Source organism: Coregonus clupeaformis, unplaced genomic scaffold (genome assembly GCF_020615455.1).
Source record: "Coregonus clupeaformis isolate EN_2021a unplaced genomic scaffold, ASM2061545v1 scaf0293, whole genome shotgun sequence".
NCBI lineage: Eukaryota > Metazoa > Chordata > Actinopteri > Salmoniformes > Salmonidae > Coregonus > Coregonus clupeaformis.
In genome coordinates, this window is record NW_025533748.1 from 257,704 (window position 1) to 276,976 (window position 19,273).

The 19,273-nt window shown below is 43.6% G+C and overlaps 1 protein-coding gene across 3 annotated transcripts in view; it reads right to left on the reverse strand.

Moving 5' to 3' along the window:
* LOC121568737 (histone lysine acetyltransferase CREBBP-like) overlaps positions 1-19,273 on the reverse strand; it is an 89,443-nt gene that overhangs the window by 24,101 nt on the left and 46,069 nt on the right. Inside the window, exons 8-22 of one of the 3 annotated variants that reach the window (XM_045214658.1) lie at positions 17,113-17,250; positions 16,670-16,787; positions 13,670-13,856; positions 13,295-13,357; positions 12,193-12,314; positions 7,695-7,895; positions 7,156-7,446; positions 6,583-6,759; positions 6,156-6,345; positions 4,928-5,046; positions 4,170-4,409; positions 2,690-2,778; positions 1,479-1,589; positions 1,024-1,080; positions 197-274 (exon numbers count right to left, since the gene is read on the reverse strand). In XM_045214658.1, coding sequence (XP_045070593.1) covers positions 197-274; positions 1,024-1,080; positions 1,479-1,589; positions 2,690-2,778; positions 4,170-4,409; positions 4,928-5,046; positions 6,156-6,345; positions 6,583-6,759; positions 7,156-7,446; positions 7,695-7,895; positions 12,193-12,314; positions 13,295-13,357; positions 13,670-13,856; positions 16,670-16,787; positions 17,113-17,250 — 2,181 coding nt within the window. Of the gene's footprint in view, positions 1-196; positions 275-1,023; positions 1,081-1,478; positions 1,590-2,689; positions 2,779-4,169; positions 4,410-4,927; positions 5,047-6,155; positions 6,346-6,582; positions 6,760-7,155; positions 7,450-7,694; positions 7,896-12,192; positions 12,315-13,294; positions 13,358-13,669; positions 13,857-16,669; positions 16,788-17,112; positions 17,251-19,273 lie in introns of all 3 variants that reach the window. The other 2 variants (XM_045214659.1, XM_045214657.1) reach the window with 2 other exon arrangements.

The following is a 19,273-nucleotide window of genomic DNA, read 5'->3' on the forward strand; positions in this document are numbered from 1 at the left end:
GGTTCGATTCCAGGCTGTATCACAACCGGCCGTGATTGGGAGGCCCATAGGGCGGCGCACAATTGGCCCAGCGTCGTCCGGGTTTGGCCGGTGTAGGCCGTCATTGTAAATAAGAATTTGTTCTTAACTGACTTGCCTAGTTAAATAAAGGTAAAAAAAAAAATAATTATAAATGAGAAAAGGGAACAAGGCTTACCCCGATGGCCAGATGACATCATAATGCAGCACACAGATCTGGTGCATCTTCCGTCCACAGTCTTTACATTCAACAAACCTGTGTGAGGAAAGAGAGAGAGAAGGCTGGTCAGAGAAGGGACACCAACACCTCAGTCTCCAAGAAGACACTTTATTGTTGCACAGATTTTGCAGAGTGGGCAATAGATGCAACAGATGACTGACATATGGGCATGAGACAAAACACTGATACATTGGATAACTGTATTTACAAGAGTTGGGTCAATTCAGGAAGTGACTTCAATTCATTAAATTCGCAATTGAAATCGAATTGACCCCGAACCTTGATATACACCCCTTTAAAAATGTACAGCGGTAAATGTCAGTGACTGACAATAATGCAGCCAGTTACATAAAATATAAATTAGAATTTTCACCGAATTTTAAACACTTTTGCGGCCACCATTGCCCATGTACTTGGGGCGGTCATCTCATGCTCTGTGATTGAACAGAAAACGCGAGGGAGAAGTGCAAGAGACAAGGCCCATACACTATTCACCATCAATGGTTATTTACTTTAATTTATTTGTTTGGCACATATTTCTCCTCTCAGGACAATACTTTCATCCTCAATGATTTGAAATGCAGTGTATCAACTTGTGTGGCTGACTTGTGTTTTTAAATGGTCCAAATAAATCCAATACTGTGATGCATACTGTACTGTCTACTCAATACCATGATGTCTCAAAGCCAACGGATTTAGAAGCTTTAAAGCAGAATGAAAAGGGCTAAAAGCCCATCAAACGTAAACAGGTTGAGACGTTAAGGTTCAGGTACACAAATACTCACGGTTCTGGATCCAACATGTCGTTCTTCTTTTTTTCAAACTGGTCTTTAGAGATCATACTGGAGGATGGAGAGACAACGGGTGACCAGATAGAATCAGTTCTGATACTCTAAACATGCAGCCCACTCATATCAATACAGATTTGACTATAATTAGCTTAGTCTACCACTTCCGGACCAGTATTTATAGTCATTATGGACTAAGGATATCCACTAGGGAAAGATGGAATCAGTGGAGACTTAAGGACGGTTACTGCCACTAACATAATTTTCATTTAGTCATGCATTGATATCAATGGGAGACTAAGTGAAAATTCAAGTTAAGTGAAAGTTAGGATTCGCCCCAGAATGTCGTCAAAAACACCTACGCAACTAATCCGAATCAAACCCAGTATTGTTTCCCTGTATTTTTCAATGTATTGACAAAAACTTTACCACAGATTCCACAACAAACTTACGTCTGTGGCTGTGCCGGGTCGTCTCCCAGGGTGACGCTGTTGCCCTGGATCTCGTTGAAGCACTTCTCACAGAAGTGATACCTGTCGGCAACAAGGCCATATTTGGGTGAGCTGGAGCGGGCACACACAATGGCAGAAGCACAGGGAAAGTTGGCAAACCAGCACACGGGTGGCAGGATGGATGGTAGAATGGCACAGCATAACACAGGCAGCGGACAGAGACAAGAGGACAGAGACAAGAGGACAGAGACAAGAGGACAGAGACAAGAGGACAGAGACAAGCAGACACGGCAGAGTGAAGGTAGAACACGTTAGTCACCATGGGAACGGTCATGACAGTCATTCACACACAAGCATAATGAAATAACACAGGAATGCTAACTATGTTGACAGTAATAACATTAATATTTATATGAGCAAAGTAATTCATTAGTACATTTTAATAGCCATACTACTAAGTATTACGACTTCGCTGAACTACAAAGTTCCACTACTTCTCCACATAAAGCTTTAGTAACACGCAGGCATATGATATGATAATGATGTCTGTTGGGAGAGACTGTTAGAGTGAATGCCAGCTCTGGTGATGTACGTGAGAGAGGGGGAAGCACCCAGAACACATCACAGACACATGGAACACCTCTCCTTGTCATCTTTTCATAAGAACACTTTTTGTTGAAATTACTTCTTAAATTTGGGTAAAATGCATCAACTTGCTTCCAGAAGGGATAAAGTAGTTAACCCTAACTAGCCTCATTGCGCTGAGCTGAGAATAACTGTACTACATGCAACTGCAATGCATCGGAATGGATGCAATATTTGGGGCTAGTTAAGTGCATTAGCAATTTGTGAACAGCAGGGGGAGCAGTGCTGCTGATATTGCAGCACATCGGGCTTGCAGGGAAACCTAAGATCCTGTCTATGTAGGCTACACTCCGTTTAACACCATGTAACACTTCCAGTATATAGTATGCAGTATGTACCAACCCCTCTGGTGAAATACCATCTTAGAATACTCTCATCATAAATATTCATTGTTTTTCATGTACCTAAACTAACATTACAATATGCTGTGAGAGCACAATCCTAGTCCCCTTCTCTCTCCTCATCTCCCCCTTTCCTTCTCAGTAGAACCAGTCCTGCCTACTTACCCCCTCTCTCTCTTTCCCCCCCCCCACTCAGCTCCGTACCCCCCCGGCGTGTGGTCTTACCTGTTCTGGTAGCTGTAGTAGGTGCCGTCTCTGGAGATGGTGCACAGCTGCTTGCCATAGCAGCAGAGGGTCTGGGGTGAGAACTCATACTGTGGAGGAGCACAGAGAGAAAGGGTTAGTGGAGACACTGTCGTTGAGACATTGTTAGGTCCATTCTACTTCTACACTGTTTAGCATTCAGCCGGTCAGACCTGTCGACAGATTCCCCCCAAATTAAACCCTAGTGTTCCTCTGAAAGTTCTCCTTTCACTGGTACACATAGTCCCAGGTATGCGTCCCAAATGGCACTCTATTCCCTATGTAGTGCACTACTTTTGACCAGGGCTCATTGGGTATAGTGCACTACATAGGGAATAGGGTGCCATTTGTGAATCGCCCTCCGTGTCACAAGTGCCACAGGGAGTCAAAACGTTCATCATGTCAAGTCAAGTGTTCAAATCTTTGTAAGGACCGCTGTAGGTCAATGCTAATGTTACCCAGTAAAAACACCCTCTAGCCATGGGGTCATACAGGTTGCTGTCTGTCACACCGTAAACACAGCAGCGCACGGTTATGCATGTCTGGAGGGGTTAGTTAGGGATGTGTTGTGTAATTGCAGGGCACTGTAGAAAGAACGTCCTCTTGAAAGACAGTAGGTCAGCAGCAGCAATGTGACATGGTTTCCCACCTTGAGGATGTCTACAGCCCAAAGCTGCCTAACAGGCCCATATCAAGGGACACAAGTTCTTCCTATTTCATGTGGGCAGGAACAACTCCTGGTCCTAACGATAACCTACAGTTAGAGCTGAGAGTTTCTCCAGGGCCTAACGATAACCTATAGTTAGTTAGAGCTGAGAGTTTCTCCTGGCCCTAACGATAACCTACAGATAGTTAGAGCTGAGAGTTTCTCCTGGCCCTAACGATAACCTACAGATAGTTAGAGCTGAGAGTTTCTCCTGGCCCTAACGATAACCTACAGATAGTTAGAGCTGAGAGTTTCTCCTGGCCCTAACGATAACCTACAGATAGTTAGAGCTGAGAGTTTATCCTGGCCCTAACGATAACCTACAGTTAGAGCTGAGAGTTTCTCCAGGGCCTAACGATAACCTATAGTTAGTTAGAGCTGAGAGTTTCTCCTGGCCCTAACGATAACCTACAGTTAGAGCTGAGAGTTTCTCCTGGCCCTAACGATAACCTACAGTTAGAGCTGAGAGTTTCTCCAGGGCCTAACGATAACCTATAGTTAGTTAGAGCTGAGAGTTTCTCCTAGCCCTAACAATAACCTACAGTTAGATCGGAGTTTCTCCAGATCACAAAACTTGTAGCATCCCTTCCTCCCTTCCTCTTCCTCCACTCCCTCAGCCTCACCTTCCTGCCGCAGCAGTACCCCAGGCTGACCTTGACGGGGTTTATCTCCAGCTCAAACACATCTAACCTCCCGCTCTACTCCTTCGCTTTCCTCCACCAACATCCCTCCTCCTTCCCTCCCTTTCCGTCTCACCTTCCTGCCGCAGCAGTACCCCAGGCTGACCATGACGGGGTCTATCTCCAGCTCAAACACCTCGGCCAGCTTGGAGCAGTACTTGTAGACACGGGACGTCTTGCGGTTGTAGATCCAGGCGTTGTTGAACATGACCCAGATGTCTTCCACGTACTGCCAGGGTTCCTGGTACTGACCTGTGTCCAGCTTACGCTTTATAGTGGACAGGTCCATAGGTTTCTTCACTATGTCAAAGTAGTCCTGGGGGGGTGGAGGGGAATGGTTAGAAGAGAGCTAAGTGATATTGACAGTACAGTCACAGGAATCAGCGTTGCATTGTGTCTTGACAAGACTGACATGGTTATGAGAGTGCTTTATCATTCACTATCAAGCTTCAGTACAATCAATGAAATCTGGTTATGAGAGAGAGCTTAACTGATATTGATCGTCAGCATCATTCGAATTTGCATTGTATCACTGACCAGAATGATATGGACATGGATATGAGAGAGATCCTGTATGAGAGAGATCCTGTATAGAACTGAGTAACGAGTCAATCATTTTAAAGATTTGTCATTTGTTTTCATATCAATACATGACTAGGCATAGCCAATCAAGAGAGACTCTAAGGGTGAACGACTATCTAAGTGTGTATACATGCAGTGTGTGTGTGTGTACATGCAGTGTGTGTACATACTGTGTGTGTGTGTACATGCAGTGTGTGTACATACTGTGTGTATGTGTGTGTACATGCAGTGTGCGCGTGCGTTTGTACTCACGGGGATGCCCAGCAGCATGGGGTCGACAGGCTGTCTGAAGGGCAGAGACTCTGGGTCCTGTCTGTAGAGGGCCTCTAGTGTGGGCATCAGGGCCTGGCGCAGCTCCTCTGGCTTAAAGACTGCAGGGAGGACAGAGCAGTCAGGGCTCTATTCAGATCGATCATGTAGAACATAGAAATGTATCATGTAGAACAAAAATATAATCTGTCATGTGGAAACGGGGCATCCTGAAAGCTCTATTTATTCTAGTTCTATCTGTGACGTTCAGAACGCTTCAGTGTCTTCACAGGGTCCGTTATCATGGTCAAGTCATATTGACAAAGTTGTTGTGAAGATGGGGAGAGAGGCATGTCTTATAAAAAGATGTTCTGTGTTTGACACAAAGATCAACTGTACTAGTTGTTCAGCCTCTGATCTTATCCCATCTTGATTACTGTCCTGTAATATGGTCAAGTGCAGCAAAGAAAAACCTTGCAAAGCTGCAGCTGGCTCAGAACAGAGCAGCACACACAGAACAAATATCAACAACATGCATGATAGTCTTTCATGGTTGAGGGTTGAGGAGAAATGTACTAATTCTCTTCTAGTCTTTTTAAGAAACATTTGTGTGTTGAAAATGCCTAACCACTTATATAATCTATTGCATACACTTCAAAACAGACATACATACCACACCAGTCACACCATTATGGGTTTCTTCACGGTACCCAAACCAAAAACAGATTTAATGTGCCGCTCAGTTATGCATAGAGCAGTCTCATAGTGGAGGTTACGCAGGCAAAAAGCAAGTTTAGCTTTAAAAAACACACAACATATTGTATCACATCGCCTCTACTCTTTCTAAAGATCTATTTAACTGTATATAAGAATATGTATGAATAGTGTGTAAATAGTATTTTTGTTGTCTCTTGGCGTCTTTCCAATATATAACTCTATTTTATTTTGAATGTAATGTAATATCTTCTGTTGTTCTTGTCTATTACTGTTCTGTACTTTGTCATGTATTTGTATGTTTTATGTGGACCCCAGGAAGAGTAGCTGCTGCATGTGCAGTAGCTAATTGGGATCCTAATAAACTAAACTAAACTAAACAGGGCAAATGTGAGGACTAACATAACTGAGGCCAGAGATGCAATAAGATAGGACCAGCTGTGGAAAAACTACTAGTCAGAAAAAAATTGGAAAAACTCCTGGCCCCGGCTAGTTTTACACAAAACCAGGTCCTCACTTTTTTTGCGGTTCTGGGTGGGGGAGGTGGACGCTGCTGAGCCGTTGGCCCCGCCCTCCTCCTCGGGTTCCTTCTTAATCTCCGGCTTCTTCTCCTCCTTCATCTCCTTTGGCTCCTGCTTAGGCTCCGCCCCGTCTGGCTCCTCCTTCTTGACCGTGAAGGGTTTGGTGTCTTTTGTGTCTTCATCCTGCTATGGGGCACAGCTACATTTAGAGGGTGCACTTAAACAAATCTGTAGGACACTACATTTTGAAAGATGGAGGGCAACGGAGGCCACAGTACCAGATAAACAAGATGAGTTCATGTGAATTTGAACATTTCAATCAAGAATACGTGCATTCATACTGTACATATAAATAGAAGGCTCTGGTTGGTCAAGAGTCTTGTAGTCAATATTGATTCTAGGACTACAAGTTTAAGTCCTCACCTCCATTTTGAAGTCGCTGGGCTGCTTTTTCCCCGAGCCACAGTCGTCGTCCTCGTCGTCATCCTCGTCTTTGGGCTCCGTTTGGGCCATGTCTGGCGGGGCCTGTTGGGAGTGGACCTCTGCCACCGAGCCTGGGGTGGGCATGCGGTTATCTATACTGGCTGGCGTCTGGGACAGCTAGAGGGGAAAAATGAGAGATGTTTAATATCATCCCTTCAAAGCAAAGGCTGGGTGCTGGCTATAACTGTTGACTGGCACAACAAATCATTAAGAGCTGGCATGTGAAATAAACGCCATATTGCCCGCTTAATAAACCTTTAGTATCACTCCAAGCATGCTGTTCCTTCAATATACCTTTTAAAATGTGGAAAAGCTGCATGAGAGCACTGAGGTGCTTTGATAGTAACAAAGTGTGCTTTAAAAAGAGCATCTATGTATTTCCTGACTATATGATATAACCAGGAAACATTCTGGGCCCTAGTGAAAGGATATAACATGAGTTCTCCTCGTCAGTTCACCAGGTCAGGAAGAAGTCCCTATAAGAGTGTTGTGGATCCTAAGCAGGTGTTTTACCGGCGTGCTGGGGTGCTGCTGCGTCTGGCTGGGGGTCCCCGGCTGCTGATGCTGCAGGGGCGTGAGCGGCTGAGAGGGGGCGGCAGGGGATTGCATGCCCAGGGTCGAGGGGGGCCGGGCGGGGAGGCCGCCGCTGGGGACGTGGGTGGGGGTGGAGGACGGTGAAGGCTGAGCCTGGGGGGGTGGGTGGGAGTGGGGATGCTGGAGCTGCTGCAGGTTAGCTGAGGCGTTGGGCGGAGGGGTGGCGCGGGGCAGGGGGGGCTGGGGGCCCAGGGACAGGTTAGAGTTCTGCTGCTGGATGGGGGGGGGGATACAGAAGTTACAGTTAGAGTTCTATCTACTATTACATATTCACACACATACGCACCCTCTGTTACAAACCTACCCACTCAGACACATACATATTCTAACACTACACTTATATTGACAACCATGAACCCATACAACTCAGCTTCTTCAAATATGACCAAACCAACAGCAGATATGATCAATGCAACAGATCACTAGCACCATCTGTGTGTGTGTCTTTCCCTCCTCACCTGAGTGACAGCTGCCTGTGCTTGCGGCTGGCCGAGGGAGCCCACGTTGTTCATATTCATGCCCCCGCCAGGGGCGGTGTTGGGGGAGAACTGGCTCTGGGGCATGAACTGGCTCTGATTGGCTGTCTGTCCCACCATGCTGTTGGCGTGCTGTCCCATCATGCCTTGCACCTGGGGCATCCTGGATGGGGACTTGCCCATCTGGAGAATGGAGAAAAGAACACACACGTTATATGGAGGAAACCTCTCTCTCTACATTGAGCCCTTGCCAAGAATAACAAACTATGCATCTAAATGAGATCAGAACTTCAAATAATATGAAAACGTTTATTTTTTATTTATTTTTTACTTAGGCTGTGCTTGATTGAGGTTACTTGGTGAAATGGAACCAATAGAATAGTCACAAAAGTGCAAACCCCACCCATCTGTTACTCCAGGCGGGCTTAAGCAAATGCTCAAAGTATTTGAAAGATTTAGAAAAGTATTTAAATCCAGGTCTGAATGGGATACAATAACACACACACACCACCAAGACAATAGTCCTTATGAAAGGCCTGGGCATAATAAACTAATAAACAGTGTGCTGATTAAAAACCAGAAGGCAGAGAGGCATCAACAACCAGAAGTAGAGGAACATTAAAAGGTACAAAACCATAAACAGTAAAAATCCAACCCAACTCATTTAAGACATATACAATGCTCAACCACTTTTCCAGTAGAAACAAAGAGTCTACAGTTTACATTTATTTGAATGTATATATTTTTTGACAGCACCCGTTTTGATTTGAACGAAACCTTCCATACATATTTGCCCATTGTAGAAGTCCTCAAAAAGTGACATTTTGGACCTGAATGCCAAAACATTCAAGAGATAAAGTTGCTCAAAGTTCACCTATTTTGCATACCACACCATACCATGAGACATCCATGTCTTCATCACTGGAAAAGATAAACGGTTGAGATTGATATAATTTAAAAGCTTAAAACAAGGTTATCAAACTATTTTATAATTTATTTGTAAAAAGTGGTTTTTATAATATATTTTCTGAAACCTTAAACTCTTAAACTCCGATTTCTTTTCATATTCACGTTGTAGCTTAGACCCTATTTTACATTATCTGAGGTTTTTGTGTTGTGCCCGCCATTGGTTGAAACACAACATGGTCTTGAATACAGGGTGGGTGTCATGTTTTGGCTGATAAATGTACTAAAATGGGAATAAAATTGAAATTTCAACTTTTTAAATGGTACCACAAAGACAGTTGGAGGTCCACACATCAGAGAACGTTGACTTGAATGGGAATGTTGTTTACATTATACTGTCAATCTTCCATAGGAAACCTAATGAAATCATAGAAAAATAGATAATAGAATAGACATAACAATTTAAGTCGACATTCGACGGTGGGTGGACTGGCCGCAATTTTTGTGGTAGTAATTAGAAGTTAAAATGTCAATACAATTTAAATTTCAATGGTGTACCAGCTAAATTGCTGTGGTCTGAAGGGATAGGTCCATTCTATGAATTATATTTCTATGATTGAAATGACACCCACCTTGTATTCAAGAGAATGTTGTGTCTCAACCGATGGTGGGCACAACACAAACCTCAGATGACGTAAAGTAGGGTCTAAGCTACAACATATGTGAATCGTTGATGGACAGCAATATTCAAACCTTGTCTCAGATTTTTTAAATCAGATCAAGTCAGGACAGACTACACCACTCAGGAACACTCTTGGAAAGCCATTTTGGTGGGTCTTTTGCATAAACGTGTGTAATTGTCCCTATCCCAGGGACAACCCTATACTCTGGGTTAGGTTTTCAGAAGACTGATATGAGTTCTAACTTTTTAACTGGTCTTTGTGCCTTTCATATTTATTTTGATCCTAACAAACTCCCCAGTGTTGTTCACTAGTTTACTCCAAGTAGGGAAAGTAATAAAGGGGAATATATATATTTTTTAAGGATATGTATGTGTATGTATGTATGTATGCATGTATGTGTGTGTGTATATATACAGTGGGGAGAACAAGTACTTGATACACTGCCGATTTTGCAGGTTTTCCTACTTACAAAGCATGTAGAGGTCTGTCATTTTTATCATCAGTACACTTCAACTGTGAGAGACGGAATCTAAAAAATCAAAAATCCAGAAAATCACATTGTATGATTTTTAAGTAATTAATTTGCATTTTATTGCATGACATAAGTATTTGATACATCAGAAAAACAGAACTTAATATTTGGTACAGAATCTATCTCTGCAATTACAGAGATCATACGTTTCCTGTAGGTCTTGACCAGGTTTGCACACACTGCAGCAGGGATTTTGGCCCACTCCTCCATACAGACCTTCTCCAGATCCTTCAGGTGTCGGGGCTGTCGCTGGGCAATACGGACTTTCAGCTCCCTCCAAAGATTTTCTATTGGGTTCAGGTCTGGAGACTGGCAAGGCCACTCCAGGACCTTGAGATGCTTCTTACGGAGCCACTCCTTAGTTGCCCTGGCTGTGTGTTTCGGGTCGTTGTCATGCTGGATGACCCAGCCACGACCCATCTTCAATGCTCTTACTGAGGGAAGGAGGTTGTTGGCCAAGATCTCGCGATACATGGCCCCATCCATCCTCCCCTCAATACGGTGCAGTCGTCCTGTCCCCTTTGCAGAAAAGCATCCCCAAAGAATGATGTTTCCACCTCCATGCTTCACGGTTGGGATGGTGTTCTTGGGGTTGTACTCATCCTTCTTCTTCCTCCAAACACCGCGAGTGGAGTTTAGACCAAAAAGCTCTATTTTTGTCTCATCAGACCACATGACCTTCTCCCATTCCTCCTCTGGATCATCCAGATGGTCATTGGCAAACTTCAGACGGGCCGGGACATGCACTGGCTTGAGCAGGGGAACTTGCGTGCGCTGCAGGATTTTAATCCATGACGGCGTAGTGTGTTAGTAATGGTTTTCTTTTGAGACTGTGGTCCCAGCTCTCTTCAGGTCATTGACCAGGTCCTGCGTGTAGTTCTGGGCTGATCCCTCACCTTCCTCATGATCATTGATGCCCCACGAGGTGAGATCTTGCATGGAGCCCCAGACAGAGGGTGATTGACCGTCATCTTGAACTTCTTCCATTTTCTAATAATTGCGCCAACAGTTGTTGCCTTCTCACCAAGCTGCTTGCCTATTGTCCTGTAGCCCATCCAAGCCTTGTGCAGGTCTACAATTTTATCCCTGATGTCCTTACACAGCTCTTTGGTCTTGGCCATTGTGGAGAGGTTGGAGTCTGTTTGATTGAGTGTGTGGACAGGTGTCTTTTATACAGGTAACGAGTTCAAATAGGTGCAGTTAATACAGGTAATGAGTGGAGAACAGGAGGGCTTCTTAAAGAAAAACTAACAGGTCTGTGAGAGCCAGAATTCTTACTGGTTGGTAGGTGATCAAATACTTATGTTATGCAATAAAATGCAAATGAATTACTTAAAAATCATACAATGTGATTTTCTGGATTTTTGTTTTAGATCCGTCTCTCACAGTTGAAGTGTACCTATGATAAAAATGACAGACCTCTACATGCTTTGTAAGTAGGAAAACCTGCAAAATCGGCAGTGTATCAAATACTTGTTCTCCCCACTGTATATATATATATAAATAAAAAACATGGGGGATTGGAAGTGATGCAGACAATTACATTGATGGAAGTTACAATCTATCTGCAATATTAAGCTGATCTACCCCCCCCCAAAAAAACAACAACATTGGATTCACTCCATATTACTGGCCTGTATGACAAAGTGAAAAGAAGCCTGTGTTAAAAAATCCACTCCAAATCATCCAAATCAAACAATGCTGTTAAATAAACCTTTTGGCCTAAATTAAAAACTACAGGGTTGGGTCAAATCCAATACAACAGAGTGAAACCCTCTCCATTTTGAAGTATTGTGGTTGCAGCATCATGTTATGGTATGCTTGTCAACGGCAGGGAATGGGGAGTTTGTCTGGATCAAAATAAATATGAAAGGCGCAAAGGCCAGGTAAAAAGTTAAGAGGAAAACTCGCCTCAGTTTTCTTAAAACCTAAACCATGGGAGAGTTTTATTTTTCAGCGAGTTGTAAAGTTTCTTTCACTTTGAAAATGTGGAGTAGGTTGTGTAGATCTGTAGGGAAAAAATCGAATTTAATCCCTTTTTAGATTTAATTTTAAGGCAGCAAAAATTTTTAAAAAGTTCAAGGTGTAGACTTTCCATAGACACTGTAGTGGAGAAGGACGGGAGGTAAAACGGTTGTTGTCTTCTAATGGAGAGACCGAGACAAAGAGAGTGAGAAGGGGAGAGGAAGACGGGGAGAGAGAGCGATGGAGAGACGGGGAGAGGAAGACGGGGAGAGAGAGAAATGGAGAGACAGGGAGAGGGAGTGAGAGGAGGAGAGAAGAGGAGAGAAGAAAGGGAGGGAAGGAGATACAGAAGGAAAGAGTTAACAGGGGCATAGAGGGAACATGGAAGTCTCACCGCTGGGACAGAGCTCATGTTCATCTGCTGCGAGTGGTTCATGGGCGAGGCGGCGCGGGCCCCCATGGGCGCCTGGGACATCTGCACGTTCTGCATCGCCATGGGGTTGAACTGATTGATTCCTATGCGGGAGAGGAGACACGCACACAAACATAGGGTGCACACACACACACACAATCAGCACACACAGGACTAGTGGTGTCTACAATACTGAGATGTTGTAATTCATTACCCTATGCTCTGATGAGCAGGTGAAGGAGTCACTGAGTCAGTTTGGAGCTAAGTCATAACTTTTCACAAACTTGTTCATTTGCTGTCAGTGTTTCCCCTATATATATTTTTGCGGCGTGGTGGCGGGAGGTCACAGGGTATGCCCCCCCAGGATATTTTTTGGGGGTAGAATGACTGAGGTCATTTACGGGGACTTTAAAAATACATTATACTCCAAAATGATCTATCTATCTATAATCCCCCCAGAAATGAGCCCAATAGCATATTGGTAAAAAATACTTTTAGGGCTGACTCTTTTACCATAGCCTATACATGGCACCATATCGTATTATCAGGCAGATGTTTTATTAGCAATAAGCAAGGTTTTTTCTGGATCAAAAAGGGGCTATTTCTTTCCCCCATGGAGCCAATAAAGTTTTGAAAGAAATGTTAAGCAATTTTTCAGCTAATCTACACATTCTGTCATGGAGCTGACAGAAAATGTTGCAGTGCAAATTTCCCGCAATTCTACTGAATTTTGCTATGGCTAATTCTGTGTTCTTATGCAAAAATCGGGGCCCCTGGGCATGTGCCACGTGAGCACGGTCGGTAATTCAGCAATCCCAAAAGTACTTCAAAATTAATTGTTTATTATATTGGTTTCATTCTTTTAGCTTTTTAAATGAATACAGGGGAAACACTGGCTGTAATGATCTAAATAAACATTTATGGAGAAACAGTTGCTGAATAAACCATTTAAACTATTTGCGTGTGATTATAGTATCTAAAGCAACTGGCCACCAGGGGGGCTGACAGTCAGTGTGCAGGTGACTGTGTCTGGATGAAAGGAGGATGAGAAACAAATGTTGAATTGCAGGAGAAGGCCTGGTACCTTGAGACAGCTGCATGCGGGGCATGATCTGATTTGGCACGTTGGGCATAGGCACAGATCCATCTGAAAGAGAGGACGACGAGAGGGATGAGATGTGGTCAACATGTCATATACCAAAGCATCCAAATTAGCTAACTACCGCCTCAAACACCTACTTTAAACAAACATATCATTATCCTGTTATAGGGCCAAATGCTAACTTTCACTTAAGTCAAATTTCCACTTAGTCTCCCATTGACATCAATGCATGACTAAATGAAAAAAATGAAGGGTTTGCCCCATACATGGTAATAAGATGATAATAAACATAAGTGATTATGTTGCTCCCTCCTTCAATATAGGGGTCTCCATAGGTCCTGGGAGGAGGGTACTCACTGGCTGGCCGTGGGGACTGGCTGGGACCCATGGAGTTGGGCTGAGGGGCCATGCCTGGCTGCTGCTGGGCCCCCGTCCCCCCCCCTGCCATGGGGCCAGGCTGCTTCTGGAGCCGCGAGCGCCTCTTCTCCTCCAACTCCTTCTGGATCTTATAGATCTTCTCCGCCAGGAAGTGGTAATACTCGTCCTGCAGGAATTGACAACATGAGATTAGAAATAACATATACTTAACAAAAATATAAAACGCAACATGTAAAGTTTTGGTCCCATGTTTCATGAGCTGAAATAAAATATCCCAGAAATGTTCTATATGCACAAAAAGCTTATTTTTCTCAAATGTTGTGCACAAATATGTTTACATCCCTGTTAGTGAGCATTTCTCCTTTGCCAAGATAATCCATCCACTTGACAGGTGTGGCATATCAAGAAGCTGATTAAACAGCATGATCATTACACAGGTGGACCTTGTGCTGTGGACAATAGAAGGCCACTAAAATGTGCAGTTTTGTCACACAACACAATGCCACAGATGTCTGAAGATTTGAGGGATCGTGCAATTGGCATGCTGACTGCAGGAATGTCCACCAGAGCTGTTGTCAGAGAATTTAATGTTCATTTCTCTACCATAAACCGCCTCCACCGTCGTTTTAGAGAATTTGACAGTACGTCCAACTGTTCTCACAACCGCAGACCACGTGTAACCACGCCAGCCCAGGACCTCCACATCCGGCTTCGTCACCTGCGGGACTGTCTGAGACCAGCCAACCGGACAGCTGATGAAACTGAGGAGTATTTCTGTCTATAATAATATTTCTGTCTGTAATAAAGCCCTTTTGTGGGGAAAAACTCATTCTGATTGGCTGTGCCTGGCTCCCCAGTAGGTGGGCCTGGCTCCCATGGCTGCACCCCTGCCCAGTCACATGAAATCCATAGATTAGGGCCTAATGAATTTATTTCAATTAACTGATTTCCTTATATGAACTGTAACTCAGTAAAATTGTTGAAATTGTTGCATGTTGCATTTATATATTTTTGTTCAGTGTACAGTGAGGGAAAAAAGTATTTGATCCCCAGCTGATTTTGTACGTTTGCCCACTGACAAAGACATGATCAGTCTATAATTTTAATGGTAGGTTAATTTCAACAGTGAGAGACAGAATAACAACAACAAAATCCAGAAAAACGCATGTAAATTTTTTTATAAATTGATTAGCATTTTAATGAGGGAAATAAGTATTTGACCCCTCTGCAAAACATGACTTAGTACTTGGTGGCAAAACCCTTGTTGGCAATCACAGAGGTCAGACGTTTCTTGTAGTTGGCCACCAGGTTTGCACACATCTCAGGAGGGATTTTGTTCCACTCCTCTTTGCAGATCTTCTCCAAGTCATTAAGGTTTCGAGGCTGACGTTTGGCAACTTGAACCTTCAGCTCCCTCCACAGATTTTCTATGGGATTAAGGTCTGGAGACTGGCTAGGCCACTCCAGGACCTTAATGTGCTTCTTCTTGAGCCACTCCTTTGTTGCCTTGGCCGTGCATTTTGGGTCATTGTCATGCTGGAATACCCATCCACGACCCATTTTCAATGCCCTGGCTGAGGGAAGGAGGTTCTCACCCAAGATTTGACGGTACATGGGTCCCGTCCATCATCCCTTTGATGCGGTGAAGTTGTCCTGTCCCCTTAGCAGAAAAACACACCCAAAGCATAAATGTTTCCACCTCCATGTTTGATGGTGGGGATGGTGTTCTTGGGGTCATAGGCAGCATTCCTCCTCCTCCAAACACGGCGAGTTGAGTTGATGCCAAAGAGCTCCATTTTGGTCTCATCCGACCACAACACTTTCACCCAGTTCTCCTCTGAATCATTCAGATGTTCATTGGCAAACTTCTGACAGGAATGTATATGTGCTTTCTTGAGCAGGGGGACCTTGCGGGCGCTGCAGGATTTCAGTCCTTCACGCCGTAGTGTGTTACCAATTGTTTTCTTGGTGACTATGGTCCCAGCTGCCTTGAGATCATTGACAAGATCCTCCCGTGTAGTTCTGGGCTGATTCCTCACCGTTCTCATGATCATTGCAACTCCACGAGGTGAGATCTTGCATGGAGCCCCAGGCCGAGGGAGATTGACAGTTATTTTGTGTTTCTTCCATTTGCGAATAATCGCACCAACTGTTGTCACCTTCTCACCAAGCTGCTTGGCGATGGTCTTGTTGCCCATTCCAGCCTTGTGTAGGTCTACAATCTTGTCCCTGACATCCTTGGAGAGCTCTTTGGTCTTGGCCATGGTGGAGAGTTTGGAATCTGATTGATTGATTGCTTCTGTGGACAGGTGTCTTTTATACAGGTAACAAGCTGAGATTAGGAGCACTCCCTTTAAGAGTGCGCTCCTAATCTCAGCTCGTTACCTGTATAAAAGACACCTGAGAGCCAGAAATCTTTCTGATTGAGAGGGGGTCAAATACTTATTTCCCTCATTAAAATGCAAATCAATTTATAACATTTTTGACAAGCGTTTCTCTGGATTTTTTTGTTATTCTGTCTCTCACTGTTGAAATAAACCTACCATTAAAATTATAGACTGATCATGTCTTTGTCAGTGGGCAAACGTACAAAATCAGCAGGGGATCAAATACTTTTTTCCCTCACTGTATATTTTGTTTACTTTATTGCATGTTATATCAGCTACTTAAAGTGCACACTACGGGAGAAGTGTGGAGATTGGGATGCAGTCTATGTTGGCTTTTCAAGCAGTTGGGAGTAGTGAGTTCATCACAGGAGGTTGGTGGCACCTTAATTGGGGAGGACGTGCTCGTGGTAATGGCTGGAGCGGAATAAGTGGAATTGTATCAAATACATCAAACACGTTTTCCATGTGTTTGATGCCATTCCATTTACTCTGTTCCAGCCATTATTATGAGCCGTCCTCCCCTCAGCAGCCTCCACTGGAGTTCATTACCCTGCAGACTGGTACATGTCCCCCTACACCTTGAGTTAGTTACCCTGCTGTTGGCAGACTCGTACATATCCCCTTCCACCTTCCTAGCGTACGCCACCAGGTTCTCCATCCGCCGGTCCTTCAGTGCTGCGGGGTCTGGGGTGGGGAATATGGCTTGTACTCTGCAGGAGGACATGGAGAAGAAGGGATGGTGGAGGGAAAGAGGGACAGTATAAAGGGAGAATTAAAAAGTGAGTTGGAGTAGAGAGTGGCAACCTCAATGTGTCTCAATAATCTGAAAATTGCATTTCCTTTCATAACACAGACCTGAACGGGCTAGGTAAGTGTACACAATGGTCCAATCCCAAATGGTCCAACTCCTATACCCTTAGCCATATGGTGGCAAAGCCATGTGGGTTGCCCACCTATTTAACCCTGATAGATTAATGGTCATCGAGGAGAGAAAACATTGAAGGGAGGGAATGCAAGCGTCTTGGTGGTACTTACAGTTTGTGCACCAGGTGGGTGCGTAGGTCCTGAGTGACGTGCTCGTGCCACGTCTTCCTCACCCCCGAGGCGGAGAGAGGGTTGGCGCCAGGCAGGTTGCCCATGCCCCCCATGCCCAACCCGTCTGGCATCAACTGACTGGAGAACGGAGAGAAAGAGAGGAGAGCAAGATCACTAAGGAAACATGTTAACATAAGCGTAACACCAAGGTAACTATGAGAGAATAACTTGTGTAATGCTGTGTGTCAGGTAACTAAGTAGAAACAGTGGCATTGTAGCTATCAGGGATGTAACCCCAATTTCAGCCTTTGCCCAACCCCTTCATATATTCAAAAAATGCATTCAGGTGAGAAATGGTGGGTGGGGGAAATTGCTCATACATTTTCATTTTGGGGGTGGGTAAACATAGTGGTACCTGATCCCGACACTTTCTCACTAAAGAATACTTACCAGAAAATCCACTGGCATGCTCTGATAATAACATTGTGTGCATTGCGAGCCAATATGGACTGTTAACTCAGTGGTAAGGTGGCGAGTTCCTGACACCTATTGTCACTTGTGGAGTAAGTTTGAATCCCCCATGGGGCGTAAAAAAATATTTCAAATGTGGACTCACATTTATTGCGGTACTGTGTTGGGAGAAAAAAAAGTGCAATCACCACCTTGAAAATTAAGATATGGGGCTCAATTCAATCCAACCCGCACTGCAGTATTTATGCAGTAGCTCTTTTTCCAATTATCAAATTAACTCACAGATTGGTCTTGGGTACTGTATAAAAACCTACAACTACTACCAGGGCGACCCCTCTCACAGGTATGCTTTCACTTTTCAAAATTAGAAGTGTGTGGGCACGGGATGAATATTATAAATAAAGGATTATTTAATTTGATATCTGCCACATGTAGGATTAGAACTAACATCCATTGAACTATGAGCCAACTGTTTTAGCACACTGCGGCACCAATCAGTCATAGGGAAAGAATACAACGAGTTGACATGACCACGATTGTCATCCATTTCTTATTACGATGGATGTAGCTACGAATATAAACGTATAACCCTCAGACTACATGTTTGTTTTTCTTTGTAAACATGTAGATTTGTATGAAACGGTAAACAAAACCATTTCATTTGGTCATATGCGGAAATGTGCTTTACTGCCTTCTGAATTATGTGTAACATCAGTGGTCTAGTCAAGGAAGCGTCATGCTAAATATATTGATTGGCACAGTCCACTTACCAAGACCATTGCCAAATAAAGCGCACTGTCACCTGCTTTTATAGTAAGCCTTGAGGTGGTACCACCCAGCACTAGAAGGGAGTGTATTTCATACCAAACTCCTCCCCTTGAGATGACGTAGAGGCACCTTCTCTACATCACGATTATAATGGTAGAGTTAAACCAATAGGGGCAAAAAGAGCTAGATTTACTACTAAAATAACACTTTTGCAACAAACTATCAAAATGAAGACCAGAATTGACTTTTCACTATAACTAAGCCTAAAACCTTGTTTTTTTGCAGAATGTTTTCTTTCTTCATGAAAGTTACTATTTAAATTGAGCTCCAAAAGTATTGGGACAGTGACACATTGTTGTTTTGGCTCTGTACTCCAGCACTTTGGATTTGAAATTATACAATGACTATGAGGGTAAAGTGCAGACTGTTAGCTTTAATATGAGGGTATTTCCATCCATATCATATGAACCGCTTAGAAATTACAGCACTTTTTCCATACAGTGCATTCAGAAAGTATTCAGACCCCTTCACTTTTTCCACATTTTGTTACGTTGCAGCCTTATTCTAAAATTGATTAAACAGTTTTTTCCCCCCTCATCAATCTACACACAATACCCCATAATGACAAAGCAAAAAAAGTTTTTTTGGAAATTTTGGAAAATGTATAAAAAATAAAAACAGAAATATCACAATTACATAAGTATTCAGACTCTTTACTCAGTAATAATAATAATATGCCATTAAGCATTTTTACGTATGGTGGTCCCGGGGATCGAACCCACTACCCTGGCGTTACAAGCGCCATGCTCTACCAATTGAGCTAGTCTTCTTGAGTCTTCTTGGGTATGACACTACAAGCATGGCACACCTGTATTTGGAGAGTTTCTCCCGTTCTTCTCTGCAGATCCTCTCAAGCTCTGTT